The 27,438-nt window shown below is 35.6% G+C and overlaps 2 protein-coding genes across 12 annotated transcripts in view; one reads left to right on the top strand and one right to left on the bottom strand.

Moving 5' to 3' along the window:
• The window catches only part of DTWD1 (DTW domain containing 1), a 28,060-nt gene extending 7,996 nt beyond the window's left edge, over positions 1 to 20,064 (bottom strand). For 2 of the 6 annotated variants that reach the window (XM_016928197.4, XM_054666930.2), the window contains exons 1-4: positions 18,546 to 19,933; positions 15,543 to 15,861; positions 8,672 to 8,815; positions 6,195 to 6,453 (exon numbers count right to left, since the gene is read on the bottom strand). In XM_016928197.4, coding sequence (XP_016783686.2) covers positions 6,195 to 6,453; positions 8,672 to 8,815; positions 15,543 to 15,806 — 667 coding nt within the window. In that variant the 5' untranslated portion in view covers positions 15,807 to 15,861; positions 18,546 to 19,933. Of the gene's footprint in view, positions 1 to 6,194; positions 6,454 to 8,671; positions 8,816 to 15,542; positions 15,862 to 18,545 lie in introns of all 6 variants that reach the window. The other 4 variants (XM_001167630.5, XM_054666929.2, XM_024349201.3 and 1 more) reach the window with 4 other exon arrangements.
• Positions 19,996 to 27,438, top strand: part of FAM227B (family with sequence similarity 227 member B) — a 297,097-nt gene continuing 289,654 nt past the window's right edge. For 2 of the 6 annotated variants that reach the window (XM_063794131.1, XM_063794130.1), the window contains exons 1-2: positions 19,996 to 20,280; positions 25,745 to 25,867. In XM_063794131.1, coding sequence (XP_063650201.1) covers positions 25,817 to 25,867 — 51 coding nt within the window. In that variant the 5' untranslated portion in view covers positions 19,996 to 20,280; positions 25,745 to 25,816. Of the gene's footprint in view, positions 20,281 to 22,843; positions 23,042 to 25,744; positions 25,868 to 27,438 lie in introns of those variants that run through there. The other 4 variants (XM_063794132.1, XM_016928182.4, XM_063794134.1 and 1 more) reach the window with 3 other exon arrangements.

Here is a 27,438-nt window from a genome sequence, read left to right as displayed (position 1 = left end):
GAAAAGCTCTTCTTTACATAAGAATACTGGCTAACTAATGTAGGAAGAAATCATGTAATTAAAATTTCACTATTTTTCAATTCTCAATATAATTATTCGATTTATGCAGGGATCATCAATGAATACTAAAATCACTGGTGAAAAGTTTTTGGGAAACAGTCCACAGTCTGAAAACATCACCCCATAGATTACCACTACTTACAAAGAGAAAAAATAAACCTTTATAATGGAGAGATGGGGTAATCACCACTTTAATCAAGTAATGAAAGTTATCACAAATAATAGACAATTTGCATTATGTGCCTCCTAATTTGATGCAACAATAAAGTATGAATTCACCTATGAATTGGTTAGCCATACAATTTATCAGCTAAAAGGTTCATTTCTGAGAGTAAAATTACATGTTATTAATAATTATACCCAAACGATAGATATAAACTAGACATAGACAACCCTGGATTTATCCTTACCTGTAAGTATCCTAGGCAACATATTTAGACTGAAACTAATCACAATGAAACATTCAGACAATTGACCTGTCCTCTTCACAAAAGTCTAAGTCATGAAAAATAAAAACAGGACTACTCTAGATTAAAAGAGACTAAAGATACATAATAACGAAATAAACCATGACGAGTTTAAATGCTATATGGGGGGAAGCTACAAAAGGTATTTTTGGGTCAATTAGGGATATTTGAATATGGACAGTATATTAGATGATATTATGTAATTTTCATTAATTTTCTTAGGAGTGATAATGGTACTGTATTTATTATACAGGAGAACATCCTTTTTTTTTTTTTACACAAGTGTCATAGCAGCTTTATTTGAAATAGTAGAAAATGGGAAACAACCAGTGTAAATGTCCATCAACAGATAAATAGATAACACTAATTGTAGCATATCCATACAACGAAATACTACTTGGCAATAAATGTATGACCTATTGATACATGCTACAACAAAAATGAGTGTCAAGTTATTTATTTTGTGTGAGAAAGCCAAACCAAAAAAAGGAAAAGAGTACATACTATATGATTCAATTTATATAATATCCCAGAAAATGCATCTAATCTATAATGATTAGATATAGATCATTGATTAGAGATGGGGTTGTAGAGTGTGGAAGTGTGCTGTGGGGAAAGCTGGATGAGAAAGATTATAAAAGGTCAGGCATACTTTGTTCTTTCTCTAGTTCCGTACGTTTTTAAGTTGTTAATTTAAGATTTTTAAATTTAAGCATTTATACATACAAATTTTCCCTTAGCACTGTTTTTGCTGCATCATAAAAATTTCAGTGTGTTGTGTTTTAATTTTCATTTATCTCTAAGTATTTTTTTTTCTTTTCTTTTCTTTCTTTTTTATTTTTATTTTTATTTTTATTTTTTTTTATTTTTTTTTTATTATACTTTAAGTTTTAGGGTACATGTGCACATTGTGCAGGTTAGTTACATATGTATACATGTGCAAAGTAAGCACAAAGCTAGCAGAAGGAAGGAAAAATTGGAGTAGAGACAAATGAAATAGAAACTAAAAAAAAATAGAATGAACGAAGACAAAAATTGGTTTTCCAAAAATATTAGCAAAATTGGCAAATCTTTAACTAGATTGGCTAACAACAAAATAGACAATAATCAGATCACTACAATAAAATGTTGAAGTAGGCATATTACTAGTTTTTGTACATAAATAAAATGTTTACAAGAGAGTTCTATGGACAAATTATATGCCAACAAATTGGATAATCTGGATGAAATGACCAAGTTCGTAAAAACATAAAAACTACTGTAATAGTCTACTTGAGCTACTACAATAAAATACCATACATTGAGTGGTTTTAACAACAAAAATGTTTTTTGTAGTTCTGGAGGCTGGTCAATTGAAAATCAAGATGCTAACTGATTTAATTCCTGGTGATGGATTTTTTTTCTGGCTTGCAGGTGCAGCCTTCTCACTGTGTCCTCCTGTGATCTTTCCTCTTTGCTCAAAGGAGATCTCTCTCTCTCTCTCAATTCTTATAAGGCTGCTAATTCCATTAATGCACTAACCTCATTAGTACCCCATCATTGTGATCTCATTTAACTTTAATTATCTCCTAAAGGTCTTACCTCCAATTACAGTCACATCAAAGTTAGGGTTTCAACAAATGATTTTTTTTGGGGGGGGTGGGAGGGTGCATAATTCAATTCATAACACCTCTCAAGACTAAAGTACAAAGTAATAGAAACTATCAATAATAGGAGATTGAGCCAGTAATAAAAACATCTCCCAATAAACAAAAGCCCTGGTCCTGATGGCTTCATTGGTGAATTGTACCAAACACTTAAAAAAAATCAAATACCAATACTTCTCAAAATTTTTCAATATAACAAAGAGGAGAGAGCACTTCCTAATTAAATCTATAAGGCCAGCATTACCCTAACATCAAAGACAGACAAAGATACTACAAGAAAAGAAAACAGTAAACCAATGTCCCTTATAAAAATCGAAGCAAAAATCCTCAGCAAAATATTGTCAGACTAAATTCTACAGCATATTGAGAGGATTATACATTATAATCAACTGGGATTTATTTCTGGAATGAAAGGATGGTTCAACATATGAATACCAATCAATGTAATATATCAGATTAACAGAACGAAGAAAAGAAACCACATGATAATCTCATTTAATTCAGAAAAAGTATTTGTTAAAACTCAACACGCTTTCATGATAAAATACTCAAAACAATCAAAATAGAAAGAATCAACCATAACATACTAAAAGCTGTATATGAAAATTCCACAGCAAAGATCATACTCAATGTTGAAAGGCTGAAAGCTTTTGCTCTAGTATCAGGAACAAGACAATGATGGCTGCTTTCCCCACTTCTGTTCTATGTAGCATGAGAGTTCTAACCAGAGAAAATAGGTAAAAGAAATAAATTTGAAAAAAAAATACACCTAAATTAGAAAAGAAGTAAAATGAATATGTTTGCAGATGACATAATCTTATAAGTAGAAAATACTAAAGATTCCACACACAAAAAAAAACTGTTAGAACTAATAATGAATTCGGTGAAGTAGCAGAATACAAAGTCAACATATAAAAATTAGTTGCATTTCTATACATTCACAATGAACAACCTGAAAAGAAAATTAGAAAAATAGTTTAATTTATGATAGCATCAAATGTAATAAAACACTTAGGTATTAACCAAGGAGGTGAAAGACGTGTACAAAATCTACAAAACATTGCTAAAGGAAATTGTGGCTCACGCCTGTAACCCCAGCACTTTGGGAGACCAAAGCAGGTGGGTCACAAGGTCAAGAGATGGAGACCATCCTGGCCAACATGGTGAAACCCCGACTCTACTAAAAATACAAAAATTAGCTAGGCATGGTGGCACACAGCTGTAGTCCCAGCTACTTGGGAGGGTGAGGCAGGAGAATCACTTAAACCCAGGAGGTGGAGGTTGCAGTGAGCCGAGATCGTGCCACTGTACCCCAGTCTGGTGACAGAGTGAGACTCTGTCTAAAAAAAAAAAAAAAAATTAAAGAAGACATAAATAAATGGAAAGGCATCCCATGTTCATGGATTGGAAATGTAATACTGTTAAGATGTCATACAATGTGATCTTCAGATTCAATGCAATCTTTATCAAAATTTCAACGAAGTTTTTGCTGAAATAGACAAATTCATCCTGAAATTCATATGGAATCTTAAGTTAAACACTATAGCCAAAATAATCTTGAAAAAGAAGGACAAAGGCAGAGGACTCACACTTCCTGAATTCAAAACTTACTTTAAAGTAATGGTAATCAAAACAGCATGGTACTTGTATAAAGCCATACATATTGACCAATGGAATAGAGTAGAGATCCCAGAAATAAACCGTTGCCTACATGCAAGGGTTTATTTTCAACAAGAGTTCCAAGACCTTTCAATGGAGAAAGAACAGTCATGTTCTTTTCATGATTTTCAACAAGAGTTCCAAGACCTTTCAATGGAGAAAGAACAGTCTTTTCAACAAATGGTGTTGGGAAAATTGGACATTCACATGCAAAAGAATAACTTTGGCACCTTACCTAACCTGATGTATAGAAGTTAACTCAGGATGGATCAAAGACCTAAATATAAAGCTAAAATTATACAACCCTTAAGAGAAAAAAATAGGGCAAAATCTTCACAACATTAGATTTCACAAAGATTTCTTGGATATGATCCTAAAGGCACAGGCAACAAAAGCAAACATGGACACACTGGATGTCATAAAAACTGAAAACTTTTGTTAATCAAAGGACACTAACCATGTAGTAAAAAGGCAACCTACAGAATGAGAAATATATTTGGAAATCATATATCTGAGAAGGGATTAATATCCAGAACATATAGAGAACTCCCAAAACTCAACAACAGAAAACAAACAACCCAGTTTAAAAAATAGACAAAGGACTTATTCAAGAGTCTATTCAGACTTTTCTCCAAAAAAGATTTTTGAACGGATAATAAGCATATGAAAAGATGCAAAATATCACTATTCATTAGGACAATGCAAATTAAACCACAATGAGATACCTCCTCACATTCATTAGGAATATTACTATTAAATAAAGCAGAAGATAACAAGTGTTGGTGGGGATATGAAGAACGTATAGGACCCTTATGGACTGTTGGTGGGAATGTAAAATGACATATCAGTGTGGGAAACAGTATGACAGTTTCTCAAAAAATTAAAAACAGAATTACCATATGATCCAAATACCCAAAGAAATTGAAAACACGGTCTCCACAAGATATTTATATACCCATCTTCACATCAGAATTATTCAGAATTACTAAAGCATAGATGTAACCACTCAATAGATGAATAAATAAACCAAATGTGGTTCATACATACAATGAAATGTTATTCATCCTTCAAAAGGAAGAAAATGTTAACATATACTACAACATGGATCAACTTTGAGGACATTATGCCAAATGAAATAAACCATTTATAAAAGATAAAAAAATAAAAAATAAAAAAATAAAAAATAAAAAATAAAAGGTCAGGCAGAAACTTTGGCAGGGGATGGACAGGTTCATTTCCTAACTTGTAGTGATGGTCTCACAGCTGTACACATATGAGAAAACTTTAATACTCTGGAAACATGTAGTTTACTACATGTTAATTCTTACTCAAAAAAGTTATTTTTAAAAACTGTAAGGAAGGCTGCGCGCGGTGGCTCACACCTGTAATCCCAGCACTTTGGGAGGCCGGGGCAGGCAGATCACCTGAGGTCAGGAGTTAGAGACCAGCCTGGCCAACATGGTGAAACCCGTCTCTGTGAAAATACAAAAAAATTAGCCAGGCGTGGTGATGGTGTGCCTGTAATCCCAGCTACTAGCGAGGCTGAGGCAGGAGAATCGCCTGACCCCAGGAGGCAGAGGTTGCAGTGAGCTGAGATTGCACCACTGCCAGCCTGGGTAACAGAGCAAGACTCCCCCTCAAAAACAAACAAACAAACAACAACAAGAACAACAAAAAACCTGTAAGGCAAAAAACAAAAAAACAAAATAGAAGATCTAACTTCTTAGTAAATGTGTTCACCATTAGGGTGTTTATAAAAGAGATGTCATTCTTTATTAATATAGGAGAATATTCTTATTCTTAGAAAATGTACACTTAGGCCGGACGTGGTAGCTCATGCCTATAATCCCAGCACTTTGGGAGGCCAAGGCAGGAGGATCACCTGAGGTCAGGAGTTTGAGACCAGCCTGGCCAACATGATGAATCCCCGTCTCTACTAATAATACAAAATTTAGGCAGGTGTGGTGGTGGGCACCTGTAATCCCAGCTACCTGGGAGGCTGAGGTGGGAGGATCACTTGAACCCAGGAGGAGGAGGTTGCAGTGAGCCAAGATTGTGCCATTGCACTCCAGCCTGGGCAACAGAGTGGGACTGTCTCAAGAAAAAAAAAGGAAAATGTACACTTAATATTTAAGGGTGAAGTGTTACAAAGCCTGAAACTTACTTTCAATTGATCAACCAAAAAATATATAATATATAAATACACACTCACATATATAATAAAAAGAAATAGAGAAATAAAGTAAATATGGCAAAATGTATAGGTATTCAGTGTAACTCCTCTTTCAAATTATCTGTAAGTTTGAAGTTTTTTCGAAATAAATCTGAGGGAGGAGCAGTCCAAAAAAACATTTTTTTTTACCTTGAAGTCGCTCATCAGTGAATATTTTGTTTGTTTGGTTCCAGGTGCTATCTATAAATATAATTTTTTTCAGTGTTGTGCCTTTGCACTTGCTGTCATTCAAATCACAGAACTCTTGTTCTTCAGTTCTTTTGCGTTTAAAAGATGGCTTGTCAGGGTCATCATTTTTGCCTCTAACATTATTTTGAATCCTTTTTTGCAGATGAAAAGAAATATCTTTTATTGAGATAGACTGAGGTCCAGGGAAAATGAGTGCAACCTAAAACAAAGAAAATTGGGTTAGCAGTGTGCTACTATGATCTTCAAAATATATAAATTTTGATTGACTTAAAATTTTAAGAAAGATATGTTGAATATCTGAGAAATAAGCATTAGGTTGGTTCTATTGTATATGGTTCTTTAATATGTATGGTAAAGTTTTTGGCTCTCCCCTAGTAATTTATAATCATAATATAATAATTAAAACTATTATTTCAAAATAAGTTATTCACTGACTGACAGATGCCAAGTTAGTCATACTTGAAATAAAAAGACTAAATTATATAATTTTTCATAAGATAAAAAGCAAAGTACATGATACTTCGTAAAAGAACCACTGAAAACTGTTCAATGATTAAATGCCATTTTCATCTATATCATAAGCCAAAGATAAAACAAATGATACAGTGAATGCTGGTGAGGAAATGGTGGTTTGAGAGCAGGATTAAATAGCATAACTCTTCATGGAAGCAATTTGACCATTTAAATCAAGAGTCTTAAAATATTCATACCCTTTGGTTCAACGATCTCATTATGTGAATGTAATAAAATAATCCTAAACACAGACACTTACAATATCTAAGTATATTTATTACAGTGAAAAATTAAAATGAAAAAATCTAACCTTCCAGGAAAAATTACATAAATATGATACCACTTTTCTTTCCGCACATTTTTACTGAGATTTATATTGTTAGAGCTTCCAATGTCTGAACAGCTCCTGGCACAAAGCAGGCACCAAGTAAATATTTGTTAAATGAATAAATGTTGGAGAATCAAGGGAATTTTATCCCCATATGTTTCTCTATTTCCCAAATTTTCTTCAATGAGCACACAAATTTTTAAAATAAAAAGATAAAAACAAAATCACAATAAAATTAAATTATGAAACAAAAAATCTTGGCCGGGCACAGTGGCTCATACCTGTAATCCCGGCACTTTGGGAGGCCAAGGTGAGAGGATCACTTGAGCCCTAGGAGTTCGAGACCAGTCTGGGCAACATAGTGAGACCTGTCTCTACAAAGAATAAAAATATTAGCTGGGAGTAGTGGCGCACACCCATGGCCTCAGCTACTCGGGAGCCTGAGGTATGGGGATTGCTTGGGCCCAGAAATTTAAGGCTGCAGCAAGCTGTGATCATGCCAATGCATTCCAACCTGGGCAACAGAGCACGACTCTTAAAAAACAAAAACCTTGAATTTTATACATTTCAAAGTTGTAAAAGTTTTTAAATATTCATAATACATGTCTATATTTCCCCCTATATCCAGTTAGCAAAGTCCAGGGCTTCTGAATTTTCTTAAATTATAAGCATATCACATCTCCTTACAGAACATAGCACTACATTCTATTTAATCAACATAAATGGAGTCTAGCTGACCAAAGAAAGAAACATTTTCCTAGATCCAAAACTCAAATATTATTTACAAACATAATTTTTTATATAAACTCAACCAAAAAATACATATATATATATAGATATAAATAGGAAAGTAAAAATTTACCAAGTTCTTCCTGGAACAAATGAATGCACTAATTTTTAATTTTGTTTCTATACTAGCCACACCAACAAATGGCCTCCAAGAGACCAAAAGGCTTTTACATGCTTCTTTCAGTAACCAAGGCCTTAATTTTTTGAGACACATTGTAAAATTACTTTTCAGCAAGAAGACCCATAATATCTCACCAATGTGACAATTGCAACTGGGTGAAAACCAATTAAGAATCTAAAAATGAGCAAGGAAGGCCTCTGAGCAGCCAAAAGAAATGTTATAAAGGCTATGCACTAAAGCTCTTAATTTAGGAGGATTCCTGAATATCCTAACTCAGTCTTTCTTCTTTTAGAGAAATTCCAACAATATTTGTAATCTGGTTTCCCAGTTTGCATCAAATTAGATCATCTATATGTAGCACAAACAGGAGAAGGAGAGGAGAAAAGGTAAAAGCAGGCACAATAGTATTGGCAAGGAGTAAAAACCTGAAGAAATAAGGCAGAAGAGCTATAAAATGCAGAAAGACTCAAAAACGCATAGCAGTCTAGAAACATCTGATCTTTGAAGATATCAATGAAATAAACTGTATATAGTCTAACATTACCTGAGCATAATACTTTACTAAGAAAAATATTAAATTATGTTTGAGTAAGTTCAGAAAGGCAATGGAGGTTAAAATTCATTTTTATATCCAATGTGAAGAGTTATAAAAACTAAGTTGCCTACTTCATGGTCCTTTTCTTCATATTCTGGAATACAAGGATACGTGTAAATGTTTACAAATTCAGGTGCCAAGAGTTTTGCATGTATAGCAGTACTTTTGCCATCTGTTTCATTTGGATGTTTAATGATGTCAATCTTCAATGGAAGCTAAAGGTAAAAAAAGCACAAATAAAAAAATATATAAACATTTTAATTTTTATGTTAATAAAAAGGGTCTTTAAAGCTAAATAGGAAGCTCACAATAAACTCCTATAAATATGCATATGGTTTAAAAGATATACCAGAATATTAAGAATGGTGATTGTTACAAAACCAACCCAAATTTCTTCCTTGGCATTGTTATTCATGTATTAGGACAACTATTTTCAACTCATTTAACAGAGAATCTTCTCTTAAAGCAAAGCTCCAATATCATTTTCACTTAAGTTATATTAACTCCAATTCTTTGCATTTCACCATGTGTGCCAAGGACATTTTAATAAATCCTATAAACTTTAGGTTTGCCTATTTTATGCCATTTTATTTTATTTTTATTTATTTATCTTGAGATGGACTCTCACTGTGCCACCCAGGCTGCAGTGCAGTGGTGTGATCTCGGCTCACTGCAACCTCCGTCTCCTGGGTTAAGCAATTCTGCCTCAGCCTCCCAAGTAGCTGGCATTACAGGCACCTGCCACCATGCCCAGCTAATTGTTGTATTTTTTTAGTAGAGACAGGTTTTCACCATGTTGGCCAGGTTGGTCTTGAACTCCTGACCTCAAGCGATCTGCCTGCCTCAGCCTCCCAAAGTGCTGAGATTACCAGTGAGCCACCACACCTGGCCTCTTACGCTATTTTAAAAAGAAATGTAAGTTTGGGCAAAAAGCTTCAGATCTAAAATTCAAGTTGAAATTCTGTTCCTTAGACATACTTTCCAGTCAAAACTGTTATCCTTTGCAGGAAACATCATGATTTTCGGCATCACATTTTCAACAGCACAAATTAAATAATTATCAATTAAAAAATAGTAACAATAGACCGAAGAGGTGTAATCTTTATATCACAAAACTGTCTTCAAAATCATCTTGCCTAAATACTCCCCAATCTTTCTGGCACCAAGAAGGACTGGTTTCGTGGAAGACAATTTTTCCACAGACCAGGGTTGGGGGAGAGGGTTTGGGGATGATTCAAGCACATTACACTTATTGTGCACTTTATTTCTATTATTATTACATTATAATATATAATGAAATAATTATACAACTCACCATAATGTAAAATCAGCAGGATCCCTGAGCTGGTTTTCCTGCAACTTGATGGTCCCATCTAGGACATGGGAGACAGTGACAGATCTTCAGGCATTGGATTCTCCTAAGGAGCATGCAATCTAGGTCCCTTGTATGCACAGTTCACAATAGGGTTCATGCTCCTGTGAGAATCTAATGCTGCCGCTGATCTGACAGGAGGCAGAGCTCAGGTGGTAATGCGAGTGATGGGGAGCGGCTGTAAATACAGACGGAAGCTTCGCTTGCTCTCCAGCAGCTCACCTCTTGGTGTGCGGCCTGGTTCCTTAGGACCGGTACTGGTCTGTGGTCTGGGGATTGGGGACCCCTGTTGCCTAAGTATTTCCCTTGAAGTTTCATTATTTGTTATAGATGTTGTCTGTAACATGTCTCTATGCAAAAATAATATTCTCTTGGATTTTGTAAATTATATTTTTCTTATTTCACTTTGGCTTTTTTGGTTTAGCTCTCTTTGTAATGCTTATACAAGTACTGCATTCAGCCATGATTATGAAAAAAATGCCAAATCATATCTCCCTTACTATATATAAGAAACCCTCTGGAGATGTGTTCTTGACTTCAGCTTTTAAATGACCTTTTGTTTTATTTGGTAGTTCCCACCGTCTCCAAGTTCCCATCCCATGCTAAATAAGTAGGATTCTAGGAATTTACCCTGGGCACACTATTTTACCCTGGAGGACAAAACTATTTTTCTTATGTCTTAAACTGTACATATTTAAAGTGTACAATCTAATAAGTTTTAACATATGTTAAATTCTTGAATCCACTGCTACAGTCAAAATAATGATTTGCCACTATCAAAAGTCTTCTCATACCCTTCTTCCTTCTCCTCTCACCATCAACAATTGCCCTCCTCAGGCAAGCAGTAATCCACTGCCACTATAGTTTGTACTTTCTAGAATTTTATATAAATGAAATCATACAATATACCCTCTTCATTTGAATTTAGCTAAGAATAATTATTTTGAGGTTCTTCCATGTTGTGTGTGTGTGTGTGTCATTAGTTCCAAAACTATTTTTGAATGGAGCAGCTACTAAATAATTTCAATTTCAAATTTTTTTCTTCCTGGACAATTATGTTGGGGACAGAACAGTATAAATAATACACCCCAGGAGGACCTTGGCCTACAAATAAATTCCTCAAATAGTTTTCAATTAGGGTTTCAAATGCTGTATCTCCTACCCTCCCCACTTAGGCCTAGCAATCATTTATAAGTTAGGCCCAATGATCATTTATAAGTTAGGCCCAATTGCTTCTAATCATCAAACCAACTTCTAGTTATGGAAAATTTACCATTTAAGTAGGCAGTTCACAAATGATTTTACATCAGTCTACTTCTGGCTGAACACTACATCAGAGTTTCCTCATGACGCTCGGTCTCAGTTGAAACTACCTTCCCTCTCCCTAGGGTCTCTGAGCACCACATCAGTATTATCTTAGCCCAGGGAAGGTAGGAAGTAAGAAAAGAAAAAAAAGCAGATCATGACAAGAAAAGAAAAAGAAAGCAGATCATAAAAGTGAACTTCTTATATGGCTGATGAGTAAAGCTGAAAATTCCAAAAGTTATCAATATTTCTGATCAGCTAGCTATCTTGGAGGGTATCATTTATATCAAGAACACAGGAGTGTTACTGACAAATTTTATAAATCATGTGCCTAGCCTATTTTTTTAATTATATGATAAAAGAAAAAGCTTTATGAACTAAAGTCTGCAAGCATAATTATGCAAAACCTGTACACAATCCAAGGTATTGTTAGTTTTCCATGAGCGTGAGATCTCTCGCATCATAAAACCAAAGCACAGAAACAGATCAAATCATGGAAATCCATGTTTGTGTTCTAGTTCACACATGTTAAAAGAAGATTATTTCTTAAATAATGACAAGAGTACAGAGTAACAATAATAGTGTTGACCACACAGGAACAGAAAACCAAACAACGCATGTTCTCACTCATAAGTGGGAGTTGAACAAGGAGAACACATGGACACAGGGAGGGGAACATCACACACTGGAACCCCTCTGGGGGTGGGGAGCTAGGGGAGGGATAGCATTAGGAGCAATACCTAATGTAGATGATGGGTGCAGCAAACTACCAGGGCACGTGTGTAACAATGTAACAAACCTGCAAGTTCTGCACATGTATCCAAGAACTTAAAGTATAATTAAAAAAGAAAGAAAAAAAATTTGCTTTTTTACAAGCTACAAAAACATTTGCTCTGAGGCTTTGTATGGACATTAAAGCTTAACTGTGTTTAAAAAAAAAAAATAGTGTTGACCAGAGGGCAGTCTGAGTAGAGACATTCTGTTTTCAAACAAGTAAAGAATATCAATCTGCCCTCGAACACTTATGTTTTATAAAAGAGACTTACCACAAATCCTTCTGCCCAAGTTTATCAAAATGCTACTGACAAGGAGACCTAAGCATTTTCCCATGGGATTATCAACTTTCCCCAAGAGAGCCTTTTAAATTCTAGGCTCTAAATGCCTATGGCCTAGCGAAGTGTAACCATTGTAACATTGCACCATAGTGCAGTACTTATATGCTTGTGATGATGCTGATGTAAACAAACTTACTGCACTGCCAGTCATATAAAAGCATGCTATACAATAATGTTTAATAATGATAATATAAATCTGTTACTGGTTTATATATTTACTATACTACACTTAATTTTTTTAGTTTTAGAGTACACTCATCCTAATTAGAAAAAAGAAATGTTAACTGTAAAATAGCCTCAGGCAGGTCCTTAAAGAGGTATTCCAGAAGAAGGCATTGCTATCATAGGAGATGACAGCTCCATACATTACCCCTGAAGAGCTTCCAGTGGGACAAGATGTGGAGGTGGAAGAAGACAGTGATACTGATGATCCTGACACTGTGTAAGCCTAGGGTAATGTGTTTGTGTCTTGGTTTTCAACAAAAAAGTTTAAAAAGTAAAAATAAATAAATAATAAAAATAGGAATAAGGTTACAGAATAAGAGTATAAAGAAATATTTTTGTTCAGCTGTGCAATGTGTTTGTGTTTAAATCTAAGTGTTATCACAAGTTTTTAAAAAAGTTTATAAAGTAAAAAAGTCACAGTAAGCTAATTTATTGAAGAAAAATATTTTTCATAAATGTAGTGTACCCTAAGTATACAGTGTTTATAAAAACTACAGTAGTGTACAGTAACATCACAGGCCTTCACATTCACTTACAACTCACCACTGACTCACCAAGAACAACTTCCAGTCCTGCAAATTCCATTCATGCTAAGTGCCCATAAAGGATTACTATTTTTATACTGTACTTCTACTGTACTTTTCTATGCTTATATTTGTTTAGATACACTAATACCATTGTGTGTACAACTGTGTACAGTATGCAGTACAGTAACATGCTGTACAGATTTTGTAGGCTAGGAGCAATAGGTATTGCCCAGGTGTATAGTAGGCTATACTATGAAGGTTGTGTAAGTACATTCTATGATGTTTGCACAACAGTGAATTTGCCTAACGACTCATTTCTCAGGACACATTTCTCAGGATGTATCCCTGTCATTAGGAGACATATGACTATATTTATGAATGCATTCCCTAGACTAAAATTGGGAGGGAATTACTCATTATATTGTCATCCTCCTTTCCCAAGTAGGCTATCTAAAAGCAAATGCTGAATGATTTGTTAAAATAAAAATAAAGTAAAAATTGGAAAGGACATTTTGTAGAGCTGTTATTACCATTAATGTATATTAAAGTATCAAATTTTATACAAGGCCATTAAAATATAAACACTTTAGAAAACTCTGCACAGTCCAGACCATTGAGAGATGATCAAACACTAATGTCTTGAGTCATTTCTATTAAATGGTGTATATTAGACCACTGATTTGGAAAATACCCTCTATTATTAAATATCTATGAAAATATCAGCCCTGTAACTATATTACTGATTATTATTATTATAATATGCAATCCATTTTTTAATACAATACACCTTAGGATAAAACTTTTAATGGAATCCCTTCTTTATGTGGCTATGAGAGAAATGTAAAATAGAATAATTCTACGTATACTTCAAAAACCATACTTCAAAATGTAACATTCCTGTAAGATAATGGGAAACTTGAAAATAATTATTACCCTCAAGTTCTTGTTTTTTTCTGAGCAAACTGTGAAGCTCATATTAAATTCCACACTTACTTATTTTTGGCTAGTAAACTTTCCATTAGCCTATACATGTGATTTTAGATGCTGAGGAGACCATGGACTGGCCAAGATGATATAGGCTAAACTGAAATTCAAATAAAATATGAGTGTCAAAGTACTCTTCTTACTTCAAATTCAAATGAACTTTAAAATCATCAAAACAAATATTTTAAAATATAGCTACAACTTATTTTTTTTTTACTGGCAAGTTCTAATGAGTCCATGTGTAGAATTTAGTCTCTCTAAAGTCTTACACAGTCAAATTTTATACATTAATTGATTTATTCCTAAAGTTTGGGATAATGTTAGACAAGTTAACATATATATAATAAATTCTTTGATTATGTAGACATGACGTTCTACAGACCTTTTACCTATACAAAAGTAGTCTTGGTAAGCCCAAAAAGTATAAAGGTAAGCAATCAAATCGGGCTTAAAATCACTCTAATGATAACACAGCCCAGGGAATTGGTCTTAGTTTTTAAATTTTACTTTATTTTCATTTTGGTCAATGAAATCTGCTCCATCCCCATGTATAGGATAAGTCACAAAATCTTAGGTGAAAATCAACTCTAATTCTACTAGAATAGTATTTTCTCAAGGAGCAGTCCAAAGACATGAGTGTTTGGAGCTCCTTCAGGGTGTCTATAAACTTTTTTTTTAGTATTCATAAGTTTATATCACACATTTTTTCCCATGTTGTAAATAAATTAAAATCATTAATGAAAAATTAATTGGTTTCATTAAAAACACCATTTCAGACCCAGAGACAAGAAAAACAAAGAGGTTTAGTGGTCTGTAGGGCTAAATTTTCCATAAATACACTTGGTTTTCATGCTAGGAATGATAAATTCCTCTTCAAAATGTTTAATTGTGTGATGTTCTTGTTCTTTGTTCAGAAGCCCAAGCTCCTTGTACTCTCGTTTCCAGCATGCAAACAACCCTCCCACTCTTGTTGTGCCCTGACATGGCCAAACATGTCCAGACATGCCTTATACTATAGCGGACAAACCACTCTTAACCCCTCCTTTTACAAATCGTGCATTTACTCTATTTGGAAAAGTTTAAGTCTTAGCCAACTGGAATCAGTTTTGATTGTGTGGTCCAACCCTAGCCAATAAGGGAAGGACACAGGGACAGGAACTGCATTAGGGTTAAAAATCCCTTCCTTCCTTTGTTCAGTGTGCTCTTGCGATCAGGCGCAGCACCCTTCTGCAGAAGTAAATGTGCCCTGCTGAGAAATTTTCTGTCTAAGTGCTAGTTTTTCTTTGCAGCAACAAGCACTTGTTTCTAACAATAATAACATTATTTATTAAGTTTATCAATTAGAGTAGGTATACATGAGATGTTTTTAAAAAATCTATTTTCATACTTTCAAACAATTAAATTTCTTACTAACCTTCACAAGTGGAATCTGTTCAATAGGTACATTTTCAACTGGAACATAACATGTATAGCAGTAGAACATTCTGGAACCACCACATCTGAGACATTTTGATCTCCCACTTTGCTGAGCTTTTTGAAGAACTTCTTGAGATGCTAAACATAAGTTTTGAAGGGGATCTTCTGAAGCTATGGAAGTAGTTTGTGACTGTTTTGTTTCCACAAATTTTGAACTATTTTCTTCACTTCGTTTGAGAAATATAGGTGGATTGAGAGACATTCTTCATTCAAACCAAAGTTTAACGGCTATTTCTAAAACACATATCATAGGTGCACTGTAAAAAAAAAGTATCAAGAGAAGGAAAAATAAAAACAGAAAACATTTTACTCAGTCTACAAAGAAAATTACTCAATTTAAGTCACAATTGTGTGCTGTTTTAGTACTTATTAAACATGTTTTAAACCACCAAATTGGCACACTTTAAAACATAAGATTAAAAGCAATAAACTGAAAGTTATTTCAAATATAAAGTTCAGGTACTGAGAATCCATTTTTCAAGAACCCTTTTTTGTTCCAGAGATGGCAGTTTTGTTTTCCAGATATTAGGAATGCAATGGTTTCACGTTAATATCAGACAGGGATATATTCAACCCTGTTGGCTCTGACTTTGAATTGACATTAATGAAAAATAGAAGATTCTAGTGGAATTGGCAAAATTTAGTTGGTTATGTTCTAAAAGATATAACCCTCTCCAACTTAAAACACACACTACATATGTGTGAGTGTGTCTGTGTACATGTGTGCATATACATATAAAACTTCATATCCAATAAAAAATAAGAGGCATCTACTACTCATTACAATTTGTAAAATATCCCATAAGGTAAAATATATTATCCTATAAATTTTTAAAATTTACAGAGTAACATTAATGTCCACTTACTCTAAGAATTTGTTTTTTAAAAACATACATCATTCAGATTCTTTAGTACTAGAGAAAAATGGTAAAATAACTTTCCCACTTAATATTTTCTTCAAAGAAGGGTGATGGCTGCCAAAATTGCTATCTGCATACCCTGTAAGGAAGATATCTTTCAAGGGAGAAACAACACTGGTGCCCTATTGATTTGATATGCATTCCACAGCTGTAAAATAATTCTCTTATTATAAAGCCTTCTGGCATTGTGGTTTAACTACGAAGCTCCAGGCACTTTAAGTAGAAACAGCGACAAGAGAAATGCTGTGACTCCAGCAGGAAACATTTTGTGGTCTCCCAAACAGAAAGTGAACAAAAAGTCCAGAGAAACATAAAATACAACATAATTTGCTGAGAAGAAGTTAGTGGCACTAATTTAATTACTCATCAAATGAATTTTTCTTTTTCTTTTTTTTTTTTTTAAGATTGTAAGTCCCAGTGAGTTTGAGACACAAATAAAGAGATACAAAAACGCCGGTTATAGTAGAAAAAGGTACTTGCCAAATGTACCCAAGGGGAAAAACAAAATACAGTAAATATTTTTGCTGTGTACTGATTAGGCACAGATTTGCATTTTGGGTAAGAAAGCAGTATTTAAGAACAATGGTCCAATCCCTTGTTCCTGCCTCACAAATAGAAAATCTTACCTACTTCTGACTGCCACTCCAACTCACCTGCCTAAAAATGGCTTTGATCTTTGTGATCATGCCCTCAATGACTGAAAGTGCAGGATATTAAGATGCCCTCTTTTCTTGAGCCTCAGATTCTTTTAGGAATCACATGAAAATATTAAACCTCATCCCTAGAAAATGCATATACAGATACAATATTTTGCACACAATTTCAGGAGGTTTGGAGATCTCCTAGAGTCCATCTACGACCCAGGTAAGGAAGTTCCAAGCTTGGGAAGGGCCGGGCATGGTGGCTCATGCCTATAATACTAGCATTTGGGAGGTTAAGGTGGGAGGATTACTTGAGCACAAGAGTTTGAGAACAGTCTGGACAACAAAGTGAGATCCCATCTCTAAAACAGAGAAAAAAAAAAAGCTTGGGAAGAGATCCTAATAGTCCCCAGAAATGAGAGTTGCAAATGCTCTGTTGGCGTCTCTTTGCTGCACATACGAAGCTAAGTTTCACCCAAACTCTCTTTGGGTTTGTCCTGGTGTTGCCTGAGGTTCTTACAGAGAAACATTTTGAGGCTTTAATAGTCCTGAGTTATTCAGATGATGGGATTCATCCTAAAAAATGAAATTTGATTGGAGTAGCTCAACCTGACTTCATTTCCTTGGGTAATGGAGTAGCTATTTAGTGGGAATGCATGTACCACTCAAAGGCCCAGGCATAGTGGGACTGAAAAATGCAGTTCCTGTGGATGTCATGAAAGTTACTGTGGTTGCCTGACATTTAACAGAAAACTACTGGTGAGTTTTTGGAGTTATCCTAGGGCACTGAAAGTGCATTCCTCCTAGAGATACCTCAGAAATATCACTTTGCAGTTCATGGACCTGCTATCCACATAACTAAATGGATATTAGTGAAGCCTTATATAAATAACCTTCCTCTACAAAAATCAACCACCACAAATACCTGTAAGACAGTAAAAGAGAAATGTTTATGGCTCCACCTCTTAGTTCACCTATATACTCTCACTTATGGCTGAGGTGGCCACGTAGAAGAGGCCAGCAATTGTAAATCATGGGCAGCTCCCTCCAGTGGTCTCTGAAACTACATGATCAGGGCATCTGTCCTAACCGAGCCAACAGCCTGCCTCGACTGTGAGAAAATCATTGCAAATGATTTTATTGCAAATGGGGTTATTTAAAATTTTTAAAACATACTTGTTAACATCAAATATGTGCAAGGAAGTACAATTTGAGTCATGGGGGCTAAAAAGACTTAGAAAACATAAAGACTGTTCCTAAGGAACTAACAATTTTAACACCTTGATGGTGCGTCCATCATTCTGGAACTTAAGGCTAAAAATACATTAATTTTTTATTCCTCTTTCTACCCAATTTCCACCCCAAATTAATTATACTCACCAAGTTGCATCTACCTTGTATATAATCCTCTATCTTCACTCTCAAAGTCAGGATTCTAATTCAGTTCCTTATTAACTCATAGATGGGCCACAGCAATGTCTTAAACCTCTTTGAGTACTTATTATTAGTTCCACATATTTGACATGGAAAAATGCATTTATTGTGGAGGTACTTTAGTGAATCTATCCCCTCCAGCATTCAACTCTGTAAGAGCAGATTCCTTCCCTGATCTCACCTATTCCTGATTCTTATGCAACAGCAGGAACTCAACAAACACTTGTTAACTAAATCAAAACCATTCTGCAAAACACATCCAGTAAGCATCTCGCTACTGAAGTATCTGATAAACTACCTTTATGGGCCGTCTGCAGCCTAGCACAAGTGGCAGGCTGGCAATTTTTTTTTTCTCCAAAATAATAACAAAAAGCTTCTACCTCTTCCATTATTGTAAGCTGACTCACCTCCCAATGGAACACTATACAGACTCCCCTGTCCTATATTGTGGACCAATTCAGTATTAGAAAAAAACCACTTCCAATTTTCTTTAGAGTGTTTTTAAGAACTTGGTCACATAGGACTTACAGGTCCAACATTCATTTTTCATAATCCAAGGGAGTAGTACCCTTTTTCATATAGGATCAATGGCCTCTCCCACACCACCCGCCATATGGTAACAAACTGTCTTGCCTTCGTTTTCATGGTGCACTGGGTTAGTCCTTACATGCTGCGATCTAAAGTATTGATTTTACCATCCAACTTTGTGGGCCTGGCGACTGAAAATGTTAATATACTTCCTTATTTGTCCTACATTCCCAATAAATAATTTAGACGTAAGAAACAGGCTCTTTTGCTTATTATGTAACCACAACCTCAATATTTTAAATACACTGCATGGCATCACTAATTCTACGTCTGTACTACGCTTCCCCTTCCGTGATAACCAAACCCCCACAAACCACTCCAAATACTAAAAATAAAATAAAATAAAGTATGGGGTTCCTAGGGAACTGACTTTGCCAGGACATACTTTTCGTTGGGGCGGAATACACCGAAAATCATTGGTAGGAAAAATAATTTTTTTTTTTTTTGAGGAAAAATTTGGAAACCTTTTTCCCAAAGGGCCCGCAAGATCCTAAAAAAAGCAAGAGACCGCGCAGGAACCGAGGATCCCCCTCACAGGCGACACCCAGCGCGACCTCCGCTAGGGTCCTGACAAAGAATGTCCACTTCCCGCGGCCGCACCTCTGGGGCCAGACCACTGGTCTCCAGAGAGGCGCGGGGACCTCCACCAGGGATCGGAGTGGTACTCAGACCTGCACACCCGCGAGTCCTCGAACAGCTCCACACGTCTCCAGCTCCGCCCGAGCCCGAGCCACGCGCCGGGCCGTGATCGCGCACGGACCAGACGGAGCGCTTTCCGGGAGACACCAGAGGGAGGAGCCAGGCAGTTACTAGCGTCGTTGCTAAGGCAGGGGCCGCGCACACCGCACACCGCGCGGCTTAAGCAACAGGCTGGGACGACAGCGGGGCGGGGTTAGACGGGAAGTTCCGCCTCAGCCTCTCACTCAGCGGCGGTGTCGCACTTCTCCCGAGAGGCTCCGGCGAGGGGCAGGGCCGCGTTCGTCCGGGACCCGCCTCAAGCCTCGCAGCCTTTCACCCAGTTTCCTCCCGATTCTTGCTGGGACAACAAAATTGGGAAGCGGTTCTCGAAACATACTGTCAAGGCGTAGTTGCAGTGAGTTGTGAAGAAATGTTGATCCCAGAGAAAAGTTTGCATTTTGCCCACCTCAAAGATATTTTGGTTGTGAGAACTTGGCTACATTACTCTTTCGTGGCTATATCAATATCATTATTTCGTGTGCTGTGTGGTGATGAAACCTATTAGAAAAATCATTTGTATCTTTATGATTTAGTTTGCATAAAAACACGCATATAGAGTTAAGAGTACTTTGTGTTTTTCCACTTTGAAGTATAATATGTGGATAAGTTATTAGAACATTTGTCCGTGCCTCTCCCCAAACAATGCCCAAACGGAAGTGCACTCTAACAACTAAGATTTTAAAACACAATGGTCAAATGTTGAGCGATGTTTTATTGACTACTCTGAATTTATCAAGTGGTAGATAAAGGACATTACAATGCCCTAGAAGTGCTCACGATATCAAGTAAAGCATGTTAAATTCAAGTACAGAAAATGCAATATTCTTACTACTGAGATAAAAAATGGAATTTAATAAATTACAGGAATTTCAAGAAAGCTGAGAATGGAGTGGTCAATAAAGGCTTCTTTTTCGGACTTGGGTAAGGCCTTGAAGAATGATTTAGGTTTAGGACAGTGTTTTTCAACTGGAAAGGGGATTGTGTGGGACCCAATAGTGGAGGTCTTGACCCATTTGTAAGCAAGGAAATCTTTTTAAACTTAAAAAAAAAAAAAGAAACAATATAGATTGGAAATATCAGCGCATGTAAGTAAGTTTAGTGTTACTTAGTAAAGTACTGCTTTATGGAGCTTTTAATTGTATATATGCGTGTATGTGTGCACTAGGGCTTGTTTGTAAAATGTATTTCTTACTGTATTTCAAACCCTAAAAAGTTTGAAAGCCAGTGATTTAGGGAGAAAGGTGAATTTTCTGGGTAGGGAAAGTAGAATAGCAAAGTCTATAAGCCAAGAAGAATTCACAACCATTTTCCTTTTTAGTTTAACTCTAAATTTTATCAAAGTAGTTAAATTGCACAGATTAAAAAGCAAATAATACTACTTGTTAGATTGAGCATTGGGTTGCTATCGTATGTAATAAATTACTCCAAAATATGGTGGCTTAAAACAACCATTTTATTATGTTCACAGGTGGTGTTGTCAATAGGGCACAGTCATCAGCTTTTCTTTGGTAACTCAATTAGAAAGACTAGAGTGGGCATGCTAGCAGAGCTTCTGTAACTATATGGCCGGGGCTTCCTCACAGTATGGCAGCAAGGTAGTCAGACTTCTTAGCTTAAACTCAGAGCTCCAAAGGGAGTGTTGCAATGAACAAGGCAAAAATTGCCTGACCTTTTCTGACCTTGCCTCAAAAAGTAACGCGGTGCTACTTCCCTCACTTTCTTTTGCTTACAAATGTGTCAAAGTCCTGTTCCATTTTAGGAAAGGAGACATAGATCCCTCTTCTCAAAGGATTGGCAAAGAATTCTTGTCCATGTTTTAAAACCAGCATAGCGAGTTTACTTCTGTAACAGAAAACCCCAAAATATCGGTGGTTTAATACACTTTTTTTTTTCCTCACAAAAGATCCATTGTGGCTATTTCTAGTCAGACGAAATGTTAAATTCAAGGCCAGATGTTTTAATTTTTAATGGTTCTGCTGCCTTCTAGGACTAGCTTGTTTGACAAGAAAGAAAGTATGGCAAATTACCCAAGGTTAACTCTAAAAATGACATGTATCAATTTGGCCACATTCTGTTGGCCAGAATTTAGTCCCAAGGCCCCTACTTCAACTGCCGGGGATCCTGAGAAATGTAGAGAAACACACACATATTGGTGAGCACTAACAGTTTGCCACATTCTAGGTTAAAGAAAACCCTGTAGTACCCAACCCTTCTACTCTATTCTCAATTCTTCTCACCAAAGGAAAATTCAAGTCTTTTAAATATTTCATCTGTTACCCCCATGTCTAAATATACTTACATTGCAGTTTCTTGATTTTCCAATTTCAGACATTACCCACTGACTTTCTCCTATGGAAGGCAGTGATAAAGGTCTTTTGTAACACCACCACCTCCAAGTGTGTGAACATTCCCTCTCTACCTCATACACTCTTCTTGTCCCTTCACCTGTCAATAGTGATATCATAGGCTTTGGCTAAATCAACATTTAGTGTTATCACTACTGTCTAGGTAAATGTCATTCAACCCCAAGGCACATAGTATACTAAGATCGCATTAACTTTTAATACAACTTTTTACTTTCCTTTCTCTTAACTGCCATTTTTAATGTATTATTTATCTGTTCTCAAACACTGGCAAACTGCTAAAGCATCACAGTGAAATACATCAGTTAATCCAGTAGATTTTTTTTCCTTACAGATACTCTTCCTACAGCGTTACAACCTTTAGTTTATTTAGGATTGCTGGTTTCTCCAACATAATACTGCTCTCCTGTGTGTTAGATCTCTTGTTTCCTTTTTCTTTGTTTAATCCCTTTTTAAAAATGAACTACATTCTCTAATACCTTCTTGGAAAAAGGTAAATAGGAGTGTAGTAGATAGAATAATGGCCCCCAAAGATGTCTATATCCTTATCTCCAGAACCTGTTGATATTTTATATGGCAAAAGGAACTGCATATGTGATTAAGGAGATGGGCTAAATTACCCTGGATTGTCTGGGTGGCTGGACATAATCAAAGAGTTCTTATGAGAGGAAGACAAGATGTCAAGAGAGGGGAGAAGACTCTACACTGCTGGCTTTGAAGATAGAGGGAGGAGCTCTGAGCAAAGGATAGCAGGTGACTGCTAGAAGCCCCTTTTCTCACAAAAAGATCTTCTGGGAGAAAAAATTATGTGTATTAAGCCATTGATATTTTGTGTTTTTTTGTTACACAAGTAAATTTACTATGCTGGGCGACAAGAGTGAAACTCTGTCACACACACACACACACACACACAACATGAAAGGAGCATAGCCCTGCAGACCCATTTCAGATTCCTGACCTCTAGACCTGTGAAATAATAAACTTTGTGATTTTTTAAGCCACTTTGTTAGCTGTTTGTTACAGCAGCAATAAGAAACTAATATGAGATGAATTTTTTTTTTAGTATCTTGCAAATCTGAAAAATGCCACATTTAATTGATGCTCTGTTTATATTTAAATTTACAGATTGAAAGTCATTTTCTGGCATAATCCTCTAAATTATTGTTTTTTTATCCTCTGATTCTTGTTTACTTTAACATTTTTGTTCTAGTTTCTAGAAGATTTCTTCAGCTATTTTTCACTAGACTGTTGTTGAATAATTTATATCATATTTGTACTTTGCATTTTTTCTTATTCTGTATTCATTTATAACATGCAGTTTTGGCTTCAGGGATGCATTATCTTATTATAGCTCTCTATGAGTCTTAAAGACTTTTTTGAAGTTTCCTTCTGTTCCCCACATTGTCTGTATATGCCTAGATTTTATTTTTAGTCACTTGTTTGGATTTCCATTTTTAAAAAATATTTTTTATTTCACAATTAGTCCATAAATAATAATCTTTAGCTTTCTATCCATTTTGAAATACAAGGATTAAAATGGTGATAGAAAGCCTCATGGTGTCTGAACAGGAATTGTCAAGCATTCAGCTTCATAGTAGAGCAAGGTTTATCATTGGAAGTTTCTCAAACATTTAAAGAAGAAAAGGGACCAATAAAGATAAGAATAAATCAATGAAATTAAAAACAAATGTGCACTAAAGAAAAGCAACAAGGCCAAAACTGGTTCTTTGCAAAGATTAATAAAATTGATAAGCCTTTAGATAGACTGACCAAGATAAAGAAAAGTACAAATTTCAGAAATGAAAAATGAAACATCACCACAGACACTACAGATTGTAAAGATAATAAGAGGATATTAAGAATAAATATTTATATCAAAATACTTGACATTTCAATTTTTCTTGAAAGATAATTTACCAAAATTAAGAAGTAATCGAATAGCTGAATGATCCTATATTAATTTTGATAGCTTATATCTGTATTAGTCTACCTAGGATGCTGTAATAGAATACCACAGAGTAGATGACTTAAACAACAGTAGTTTATTTTCTCACAGTTTTAAAGGCCAGAAGTCCAAGACCAAGGTGCCATCAGTGTGAGTTTCTAGTGAGGCCTCTCTTCCTGGCTTGTAGACCACTGCCTTCTCACCTTGTCCTTACAAAGCCTCTTCTCTTATATAGACAGAGAATCAGTTAAGTGTGTGGCATTTTTCACATCTGCAAAATGCTAAAAAAAAAAATCACTCTTTCTCCTCATACTAGTTTCTTATTGCTGCTGTAACAAACAGCCAACAAGCAAAGTGGCTTAAAACAACACAAAGTTTATTATTTCACAGTTCTAGATATTTTCACAGATAAAATATCTGTGTGTATATGGAGAGAGAGTATAAGCAAGCAAGCTCTCTGGTGTCTGTTCTTATAATGACACCAATCATATTAGAGCCCTACTCTTTTAGTCTCTTTTAACCTTAATTGTCTCCTCAAAGGCTCCATCTGCAAATAAAGTCACATCTTGTTATAAGTGTTAGGGCTTGAACATATGAATTTGGGGTGGGGGCATGATTAGGTCCATAACAGTATCCTTAATTTAAAACTCCCCCATAATTTCAGGTGCGGGTTCAGGGAACATAACTAGCAGTGTCCACCAAACATTTAAGGAAGAAAGGAAGAAATAGTACTGATCTTTCAGATTTTAAATTCTTTCAGATAATAGAAAAAAATAGAGGCATTTCCCAACTCATTTTTTTTGAGACCATAATAGCCTTAATTCCAAATCTTCACATTATAAGATAGAAAAATTCAGGCCAATCTTTCTTATAAACATTATAATAGCTTATATTATTAGCCTTCCCTTGTCCATTTCTTGTTATATGCATGTCGTTTGTCATGTGATGTAGTAGAACCTCCAGCTTCATGAGCAGAATATATTTTCCAGCCCCTCCTCCCCTGCTGCTTTCTTGGTGCATTAGTCCGTTCTCACATTGCTATAAAGAACTACCAGAGACTGGGTAATTTTAAAGAAAAGAAGTTTAATTGACTCACAGTTCCACAGGCTGTACAGGAAGCATGGCTGGAGAGGCCTCAGGAAATTTACAATCATGGCAGAAGGTGAAGGGGAAGCAGATGCATCCTACATGAATGGAGCAGGAGGAAAAGGGTGAAGGGGGAGGTGCTACACACTTTTAAACAACCAGATCTCATGAGAAGTCTATCACAAAACAGCGCTAGGGGGATGTTGCAAAATCATTAGAAACCACCCCCATGATCCAATCACCTCCCACCAGGCCCCACCTCGCCAACACTGGGGATTCCAACAGTTCAATATGAGATTTGAGTGGAGATACAGAGCCAAACTATCTGACTTGGTAAAAGTCAGAAGTGAGGTTTGTGGGTGAGGGGAAAGGGATTGTTTGGCTGAGTCATTTATTTTTGCATTTGGGTGTCTTTCATACCCCAGTTTGGTCGCCCAACTCACATTGAAGCCTAAGACCCAGCTGATTTCTCTTCATTTCTGCAAAGTTACTGTACCATGGCAGGCCAACGAACATGTCAAAGGAGGAGCAGCAGAGCTGGCCCCAGGGTAAGGAAGCTTCCACAGCTTTATGTTCACTTACAAAGGTTATATTTCTCTTGGAATTTCAGGTAATCAGGGCTCCCAGGTAGAGCTGGCTTTGTCACTGAAACACGAAGGGTTTGGTCTAGGTCTTAATGCTCGCTGCACAGATGGCCAATCACTGAGATGAGTATTGCCAAGGAAGAAAGCTTTAATAGGGTGCTGCAGCCGAGGAGATGGGAGATCAGTCTCAAATCCATCTCCCTGACTGACTAAAATTAGGGTTTTATATAGCAAGGAAGAAATGTAACCATGTGTGGGAAAACAGAAATTAGGGAGTGGTGGTAAGAAGGAGGAGTTGGTTAACAAGAAACAGGTGGTCAGTTAGGCAATCATGATGGGTGATGGTGAGGAGTCTAGAGGCTAATTGTCAAGATATAGTGGTTTGGTATGTTTTAGTTCCTTGACACTATCTGGGAGGCCTGATGGTTAGTTTTCTGGGAAAGGAACTCAGATAAGACCAATGTAACTTTCTCAAGTTTTAAGACTAGAAGGATTAATTTCTATATTTATTTAAAGAAACCATAAACATTAGTTCTATGGGACAATTAGGCTTGTTTTTAGCTTCATGGGTTTACAACTTCTGCAGTTGCACAGGGCCTTATGCTGAGAAGTACATGCATTTGGTTTAATGCTCTGATGTTATTATCTTCAAACTCAATAATTTTGAACAAGGAACTCTGAATGTTTACAAGTTATTTAACTGGTCCTGCCTCCTGGCATTCACCACTTTTCACTAACCCCATAGAAAAATATGATTTTTTTTTTGTCCAAGTTTGTCTTATTATTATCATGGAAGTGTAGGTGTTTTATATCCTTCTACATCCTACCAAAAGTAGAAATCTGTTTAATTTATACCTTACCTTATTTTAATTTTACCCCAAAAGAAACATGGAATTTTTGAAATAAGTTAGAACTTCACTATGCAAGTTTCACTTTCTTCACTTTTCTAATTCCCTTTAATTTAAATGTGCATATTATTTTTGGTGCTTTGTACTTGGAGTGGTTTGACAGCCATTACAAGAAAAAAAAGTCAGTGCTTAAATTGTTTTCATTAAGTTTGATTCTGTATATTTGTAAATGTATTGTGAGTTCCTTCTAGCCAAATTGCTATACCCATGAAGCTAAAGATATTATATCATGAGTATTTTTCTGTCTGTAAGCCTTTTGCATGCACCATCTCTCATATCTCTCATTCTTTTCATTTTGACTAGCTCTAGAGTTCCCTGTTTCCCATAACATGTTCTTCACATCTCTATGCATCTTTGCTTCTGTCTAAACATTTGCTTTCCTTTTTTAAATTTTTATTTTTAATTTTTAAGGGTACATCATAAGTATATATATATTTATGGCATACATGAGATAATTTTTGATACATACAATATATAATAATTATATCAGAGTAAGTGGGGTATCCATCATTTCAAGCATTTATCACTTATTTATGTTGTAGACATTCCAATTATACTCTTTTATTTATTTTAAAATGTGCAGTAAATTATTGTTGACTATAGTTAGCCAGTTGTGCTATCAAATAT

Source organism: Pan troglodytes, chromosome 16 (assembly GCF_028858775.2).
Source record: "Pan troglodytes isolate AG18354 chromosome 16, NHGRI_mPanTro3-v2.0_pri, whole genome shotgun sequence".
In the NCBI taxonomy this organism is placed as follows: domain Eukaryota; kingdom Metazoa; phylum Chordata; class Mammalia; order Primates; family Hominidae; genus Pan; species Pan troglodytes.
This window is presented reverse-complemented; position numbering and strand designations above follow the sequence as displayed.